This window comes from Malaclemys terrapin, chromosome 1, assembly GCF_027887155.1.
Source record: "Malaclemys terrapin pileata isolate rMalTer1 chromosome 1, rMalTer1.hap1, whole genome shotgun sequence".
Classification (NCBI taxonomy): domain Eukaryota; kingdom Metazoa; phylum Chordata; order Testudines; family Emydidae; genus Malaclemys; species Malaclemys terrapin.
In genome coordinates this window covers 6764638-6772974 of record NC_071505.1, presented here as the reverse complement: position 1 = coordinate 6772974, position 8337 = coordinate 6764638, and the positions used below count along the sequence as shown (strand labels likewise).

Here is an 8337-nt window from a genome sequence, read left to right as displayed (position 1 = left end):
TGGGGCCATGGGGGTGCGGGGTAGCGGGAGCTACTGCAGTGGAAATAACAGTAATAATGACAGCAGCACGTTGGAGAATTTTAGGTGAAGTAACTCCTTGTTATTATGCTTGAAGACTGGGCTTTAAATCTTATCCTTCCACCCCAGTTAAGAACACGCCTGCAGCTTTACAGCACTCTTAGGGGTTTCTCTGTAGCACCCCTACAAAGTCCCATGCTGTCAGGGTTGCCAACCCTCCAGGATTGGCCTGGAGTCTCCCAGAATCGGCATCAATCTCCCAGTGACTATTGAAAACAATCCTGGAGATATTAATAGGCTATTTTAAGGAGCTGGCATCGCGTCATGCTTCGGGGGTTAAGTCTCCCGGAATAGCTTCACTCAGAGTTAGCAACCCAGTAATGGGTTGGAAAATGAGCTCTGTCCTTTTAAGACACACCCCTCGCCTCTGCCCAGCTGTGACTGTTTGCAGAGGGGGGCTATAAGTGAGCTGGGCATGGGCAAGGCTGAATGCAAGCTGTTTTGTGTGAAGCTGGAAGAGTTAGGTTATCAGCATGGTGAGTTTGTGACATGGTGGTTTGCAAGTGTTGAGTTATATGTTGGGCTGCAATGCTGGTGGGAAGTGAATGAATCCAAATGGAGTTTTTCCTTTGGTTGCTCTTATTGGTGAAACCTGGGGTGGGTTTTCTGGGGACTTTTTTTTTTTTTTTTTTTTCCTTCCAAAAAACTCAGCTCCCATTCCAGTAGCTAAATAAAGCTTAGCACTTATTTCAGGCTTGCTAAGCTGCCAGTCTAAGTATTAACAATGAGGAGTCCTTGTGGCCCCTGAGAGACTAACAAATTTATTTGGACATAAGCTTTTGTGGGTTAGAACCCACTTCATCAGATTCACAAAGTGAAAAATACAGCAGCAGGTATAAATATGTGAAAGGATGGGGGTTGCTTTACCAAGTGTGAGGTCAGTCTAAGGAGATAAATCTAGTAACAGCAGGATACCAAGGGAGGAAAAATAACTTGTGAAGTGGTAAGTATTGTAACCTCTTGGGGGCAGGGATCATTTTTGGTCCTGTTTGCACAATACCTAATGCAAGGGGGTGTTGGCTTGGGAGCTAGGGCTCCTAGATACTCCTGTGATACAAATAACTAGAGCACTTGGGGAGGGGCAGATTTTTCCTAAGCGTTCTCTTCGGCCCCCTTGGAAACTCAGTTGCTTAACTTGTTGCCTGAATGGGACTGAGATCTCTAGGAAGATCTGGCCTGTGGCAGACTAAGGGGCTGGTACTAATGTTACAGAGAGGGGTTGTTTCTGTTTTAATTGCAGTCAACAGTAAAAACTCCTAGTCCAATGAGTGGGTCTCTGCTAGTGTTTCCTTAAACTGGGATCGCTACGGACTGACTCACAACCAGCTTAGCTTAACACTTGCAAGCTGGCTTGTTTGCTGTGTGGGGGAGGGCCTGTATATGCAGGAGAATTTAGGAGACTGGGTTCTAACTGGGGAATAACGACTGGTAGCCCTACTCTGCCTTCACGCTTCTCTGCCGCTAGGGCACCGTGACTGTGTATGGGCATGTTACCCGAGCTGGGTCTACTTCAGTGTTCCAAAGCGCTGCACAAATACTAACTAACCAGCCCAGCCTGCGGGGGGCGAATGTTCCCAGCCTGCAGAGAGGGGCACAGGGGTACGACAGTGAATCTAGCATTGCCTCAGGCAGAGGCTTAGTGGTAAAGCTGGAATTAAATGGTGTAGTTGGAGGCAGTGTGACCTAGTGGATAGAGCACTGGTTTGGGGACTCAGAAGACCTGGATTTTACTCCTGGCTCTGCCACAGGTCTGCTGGGTGATTTCTGAACCAGTTATTTCCTTTCTCTAATAATAAAGGGAACTATCCCATCTCCTAGAAGTGGAAGGGACCTTGAAAGGTCATTGAGTCCAGCCCCCTGCCTTCACTAGCAGGACCAAGTACTGATTTTGCCCCAGATCCCCCAAGTGGCCCCCTCAAGGATTGAACTCACAACCCTGGGTTTAGCAGGCCAATGCTCAAACCACTGAGCTATCCCTCCCCCTCTGTGAAATGGGGATAATGAAGCATTCTCAGGCCCTGCTTTTGGAATGACTTTGGGGCAGTTTTATGGCCTGCACTAACTAGAAGGCCCGACTAGAGGATCACAGTGGTTCTCTCTGGCCTTGGAATCTAGTTTCTGATTCTTGTGTTCAGTCTATTTCAATTATCAGAAACTAAGTAGTTAAAATATCATCAATATGCCTGGTGCTTACTAGACCAGCCCCTTCTCTGATCAGCTCCCATCCTACATTAGAGCTGTGAGATTCCTCCTGACTATGCAGCAAGGAACTGTTTAAAAACTGATCTATCTGGAGTGACAAGCCCCAATTTATTGGTGCTTCTACTCCTGTCTTCCCAGTCCTAGTCCTGTGTAAATTCCTCTACTGAATTTAAACGCTCCACATGCCTATGGAGCCAATTGTCTCATCTGAATAGTTCCCTGAATTGGAAAGGGAATATAGACTTGCCTGATTAAAATTCAGTTAATAGCTTGAGCCCCAACCAATAGGGGAGAGAGAAAGAAGCTGGCTGATCTAACCTGGTTCCCTACTTGTAACTTAGACATAAGCCAGCCCTGTCTGGGCTAATCATTGGCTTCCCCCAATGAACAGGCCCGGCTCATTTTCCCTCACCTCGGGATAACCTTAACACTGAGCAGACTGAATGTCCTTTCTTAGCCAGCACAGCTGCAGGAAGGCTTAAACTCCATTGATAGTTCAATAAGGTTCCATTTTTTTTCATTCCCTGAATGCTAATGCATAGTTAAAGGTTTCAGAGTAGCAGCTGTGTTAATCTGTATCCGCACAAAGAACAGGAGTACTCATGGCACCTTAGAAACTAACAAATTTATTAGAGCATAAGCTTTCGTGGGCTACAGCCCACTTCTTCAGATGCAGCGAATGGGAACATATAGTAAGAAGATAGATATCTATAGATATACAGAGAACATGAAAAGGTGGTAATTGCCATACCAACTCTAAGAGGCTAATTAAGATGAGCAATTATCAGCAGGAGGAAAAAACCGTTCCAAACCAACTCTGCCCCCTTGTGTTCAGGCCAGGCAATAGGTCTCCATTCATGGTAGGTAACATATAGGAAAGAACTGGAATTAGTTAATGGGGTTCTGATGATTACACCAGAAAGGAGTTTCTCTTCCAAAACTACTGGCTGCGCATGGCTCACACTAGTAAAACTTATTCCCCAGCCCTCACCAGTTTGAAGAGGACTCTCAAAACACACAGGGCAGGGACTAAGGTATTACTCTTAGTTTCATAGAATATCAGGGTTGGAAGGGACCTCAAGAGGTCATCTAGTCCAACCCCCTGCTCAAAGCAGGACCAATTCATGTCAGTGCAGACAATTTCTGTAATAGCACTGTGCCGGCTGTACTGCAGGCCAGTATCTAATATGTTATTTAGGGTTACCATATTTAAAAAATAAAAAAAGAGGACACTCCACAGGCCCTGGCCCTGCCCCTTTCCCACCCCCAGCCCCGCCCCAACCCCGCCCCTTCCCCAAAGTCCCCGCCCTAACTCCCCCTCCTCCCTCCCAGCCACACGAAAAGGGCTGCCCGAGCGCTACTGGCTTCACGGTTTGCCGGGCAGCCTCCAGACCCTGCGCCCCCGGCTGGCGCTTCCCCAGCGCAGCTGGAGCCTGGGAGGGGAAGCGCCCAGCTGGGGGCGCAGGGTCTGGAGGCTGCCTGGCAAACCATGAAGCTGGTAGCGCTCGGGCTTCGGGCAACCCCCATGCCTCTGGACCCTGTGCCCCCCGCCGGGCACTTCCCCTCCCCGGCTCCAGCTGCTGTGCTCCTCCCAGGACTCAGACTTTGGCTCTTAAACAGAGCCGATCTGCCCGAGCCAGCGCTACCGGCTTCGGGCAGCCCCCTTGCCTCCGGAACCTGCGCTGCCAGAGCAGAGCAGCTGGAGCCGGGGAGGGGAAGTGCCCGGCCGGCGGCTGGGATCCAGAGGCAAGGGGGCTGCCCGAAGCCGGTAGCGCTCGGGCAGCTCGGCTCTTAAACAGAGCCGAAGTCTGAGTCAGGGGAGGAGCAGAGCAGCTGCAGGAGGGGAAGTGCCCGGCCGCTATTTTTCCCGGACATGTTCAGCTTTTTGGCAATTCCCCCCGGACGGGGGTTTGATTGCTGAAAAGCCGGACATGTCCGGGATAAACCGGATGTATGGTAACCCTAATGTTATTGCCATATGAGAGACATGCACATTGAAAGCATTGCACAGTGTCATCCGGCTGAAGCTGGCCAAGACTCAGGATACTTTCCCTTAGTCTTGTAGAACAATCCAGAAAATGGGCTGGTCTTAGGCACATCATCCAGTCACATCTGCAGTACTGGAATTCCCTTTGCCCTTCAAACCCTAAGGCCAGGAGTTTTCCACTCAAGCAGCTCTGACTGCCCTGAACCATACACAGCCCTCGCTAGAAATAAGCAAACTGTCTTAAATCCCCTTCTAGCCTTTGGGCCTGGCCCACGTGCCGGTGGAGAACAATGGTTAGACGTGGCTCCAAGAAGCCATGGTAGCCTGGATGGTAGCTCTGTCCAGTAACCAAGCTAAAGCCCTGCTTGTCTCTCAATCGGGGGATCCTGGTTTAATGTGGCCTTAACAGGGCTGTGCACATAGGACAAGGCTGTAGTTGAACAGCTGGAAATCGAGCCCATTGGTCTATTCCCATTTCCCAGAAGTGATGGATGAACCTCCCCACACCCAAGCTGCTCTTGAGCAACGCTGTAGCTCTGAGCAGCGATGGAAGTGGAGTGACTGGCTCCCTGTTTCTGGGCGTGAAACACGAACTGAACCACACAGTTAAAGCCAGTTTCAGGGATGCAATGTCTTTGTGTGCCTCTTCCCCATGCAGCGGGAGTGTATTTCTGTCCATATTGGCCAGGCTGGCGTGCAGATGGGTAATGCCTGCTGGGAGCTGTACTGTCTGGAGCATGGGATCCAGCCGGATGGAATCATCTGTTTGGAGAAGTCCCTGGGGCAAGCTGATTCTTCCTTTGGGACCTTCTTCAGTGAGACTGGGTCAGGGAAGCACGTGCCCAGAGCGCTGTTCATAGACCTGGAACCCACAGTCATTGGTAAGACACTGGAATCTGCATAGACCAGATCCCTTCTTAGAGTTTCTATCACTGACCTGCTGGGAAGAGGGGAAAACACAACCTTCCTCTCCACGTCTCAATAACTTCTGACACAGAGCTTTTCCTGCAGATAACCCAGCATTTGGGGGTAATCCTGTCTTTGAGCCCAGATCCACAAAAGCTGTTTAGTTTCCTAACTTCTGTTTGCTTCCATGGAAGTTAGGAGCCCAAATACCTTGTGGATCTGGGCCTTACTGCCCAGATTGTAGTACCCACACTCAGTCTCCAGCAGAGACCCTGGAACATGCTCTACAATGAAACTTTGACTAAATCACAGCTCTCAAGCTGAAGCCCTGAATGTGTTCATGACCCCTCCTCCCTTACAGATGAGATCCGAACTGGGACCTACCGCTCCCTGTTCCATCCTGAGCAGCTGATCAGTGGCAAGGAGGATGCTGCCAACAACTATGCCCGTGGCCACTACACCATTGGGAAGGAAATCATAGATCCCGTGGTTGATAGGACTCGTAAAATGGTAAGTGGGCAAACTCTTTTTTTCCGTACTTCCCTTTAGAAGTCGAAGGGACTGCAACCTGTCTAAACCAGACTGGAATAATGCCGGTGAGGGATGAGGGACTTAACAGGACTGTTGGGGAGTGGGCAGAACTTCAGTCCAGGGATTTCCTTCATGCCATGCTCTTCTCATTGTCTCTTTGCTGGCTGAGGTGAGGTAAATATAGCGCCCACAGAGCCCATCACTCCTGGTATAAGGAGGCAAAGCCTTGACTTGCTCTTCCCGTAGTTAGCCTAGAAATAGAGCTCCTTGTGGGGGCTTCTCAAATACTCCTCTAGCACTGGGAATCTTACTGAATGACAGCTGCTCATTCAGTAGCAGATTTAGTGCTGTCAGGCGCCAGCCTCTCACTGCCTAGACAGCTAGCTTGAAAGCCAACTCTGGCTGAAAGTCAAGAGGAATAATTGTATCTCACTCCCACGTGATCGTTGTGTTGGGGTTTACTGTGAGTGGCATGAACAAAACTAGTTCAATGTCCTCTTACCTTGTGCAGGCTGACCAGTGCAGTGGCCTTCAAGGGTTCCTGGTCTTCCACAGCTTCGGAGGAGGCACAGGCTCTGGATTCACGTCCCTCTTGATGGAGCGTCTCTCAGTGGAGTTTGGGAAGAAGTCCAAGCTGGAGTTCTCGGTGTACCCTGCCCCACGGGTCTCCACTGCAGTGGTGGAACCCTACAATTCCATCCTGACCACCCACACCACGCTGGAGCACTCGGACTGTTCTTTCATGGTGGACAATGAGGCCATTTATGACATCTGCAACCGGAACCTTGATATCGAGCATCCCTCCTACACCAACCTGAACAGGCTGATAGCCCAGATAGTGTCGTCCATCACGGTTTCCCTGAGGTTCGATGGTGCCTTGAATGTGGATCTCACTGAATTCCAAACTAATTTGGTGCCCTATCCCCGCATACATTTCCCCCTCACTACCTATGCGCCCATAGTCTCGGCAGAGAGAGCCTACCACGAGCAGCTCTCGGTGCCTGAAATCACCAACTCTTGCTTTGAGTTCTCCAACCAGATGGTGAAATGTGACCCTCGCCGAGGCAAATACATGGCTTGCTGCCTGCTGTACCGGGGGGATGTGGTGCCCAAGGATGTGAATGCAGCTATAGCCGCCATCAAAACCAGGAGGTCCATCCAGTTTGTGGACTGGTGCCCAACTGGGTTTAAGGTGGGCATCAATTACCAGCCCCCCACTGTGGTGCCGGGGGGAGACCTGGCTAAAGTGCAGCGGGCCGTCTGCATGCTGAGCAACACCACGGCTATTGCAGAAGCCTGGGCCCGTCTGGATCACAAGTTTGACCTGATGTACGCGAAACGGGCCTTTGTGCATTGGTATGTGGGGGAGGGGATGGAGGAGGGGGAGTTCTCCGAAGCCAGGGAGGACATGGCTGCTCTAGAGAAGGACTATGAAGAAGTTGGCAGGGACTCTGCTGAGGAGGTAGAGGAAGGTGATGATGAATATTAAACTGTGTGGCTGCTAAAAACAAAACCGCTGGCATCCCCTCAATGTCACCCTAATTACTGGAGAAAGTGTTCCAGATGTATGTAACAGCAATCCATCCAGCACAGGGAGGGGACATCTCTGAAGTACCTATAATATATGTTGTGGACTCGGTCATAGTCAAGAGACTGAGCCTGGAAATTGAAAATAAACCTCTGAACAGCAAACCTGTCTGCTTGGTCTTTAGTTAAGAGTCACCAGGATATAGCGCTTCCAGTTCTCTAGCACTTTGAACAAGCAGATGTGTCGCTTGCTAGTGGCTGTAATCGGGTTGTATTGAAGAGAGGCTGCAATACTTGCTAACACTAATTGACTGGTCTTCACCTAGCATTGATCTTCTATGCTAAGTGAGACACTTCACAATACTGCTTCAGCAGGAGTAGACCAATTTCAGCTTTTGTCCATCCCTTTACGCTCGTGCACACTTGTCTGTCACCTGGCTCTGCTCCAGCTCGCTGGCTGGCCTAAGTCATAAAGGGAAGGGAGAGCTGATCAGCAGCTCCTAGACCTCTCCTTCCAGAAACAAGGTAGATGCACTTCAGAGCTTCTACCCAAGGCTAGAGCCATCTAGGACCAACTTGTCTCTTTCAGGTCTTGCTGGATCCCACCACATTAACTGTCTCACTTCAGGCTCCTCCTTACTGCTCTCCCTCTCCACTCACTCACTGTCTAAATCCTCCCTCTTCAAGCCACTCTGTCCATAACCTCTTGCTCCACTCCCTTGCTCTTTTCCTCCACTAACCCCTCTCACAAACTCCATTAAGGCCCTCTGTTCCTTGTGCCTGCTGCTCCTCTTGGTCTTCATGAGGCTCATGACCCAGCAGTGACTTTCAAGTGGCTCCTACACAATCACAGCTATGGTGGCAAAAGGCTGGCAGCATCTCATGGGCCTGCCACTGCTGCCCAAGATAACTAGCAAGTTTCATTCAACTGGTGGCTGGAGCTATTGAGTGGGGGTGTTCCAAGTCAGGGGGGAGGTGCTCTGATTCTGAGAGGGCTGGATCGGGGATGGGGAGGTAGAAAGCCACACCTAGCACTGGAGTAGCTGTTGAGTTACTGAGCGTTAATGACCTACATTGGCAGTGCCCTGTGCAGACCCTGCCTGCTC

General features: G+C 50.3%; 1 protein-coding gene across 1 annotated transcript; it reads left to right on the top strand.

Annotated features, from left to right (window-relative positions):
• Window positions 1-4910: 4910 nt before the first annotated feature.
• Window positions 4911-7254, top strand: LOC128830048 (tubulin alpha-3 chain-like). The gene is made up of 3 exons (XM_054015687.1): window positions 4911-5148; window positions 5535-5683; window positions 6216-7254. The coding sequence occupies exons 1-3, from the start codon at window positions 4920-4922 to the stop codon at window positions 7191-7193; spliced, it is 1356 nt and encodes a 451-aa protein (XP_053871662.1). The 5' UTR covers window positions 4911-4919; the 3' UTR covers window positions 7194-7254.
• The last annotated feature ends 1083 nt before the right edge of the window (window positions 7255-8337 follow it).

What these genes read in the sequence shown, in the direction of transcription:
- LOC128830048 (XM_054015687.1), top strand. Translation starts at nt 4,920, where the DNA reads ATGCAGCGGGAGTGTATTTCTGTCCATATTGGCCAGGCTGGCGTGCAG. An exon ending in CCTGGAACCCACAGTCATTG is followed by an intron (nt 5,149 to 5,534) that starts GTAAGACACTGG and finishes CCTCCCTTACAG; the next exon opens with ATGAGATCCGAACTGGGACC. An exon ending in TTGATAGGACTCGTAAAATG is followed by an intron (nt 5,684 to 6,215) that starts GTAAGTGGGCAA and finishes TACCTTGTGCAG; the next exon opens with GCTGACCAGTGCAGTGGCCT.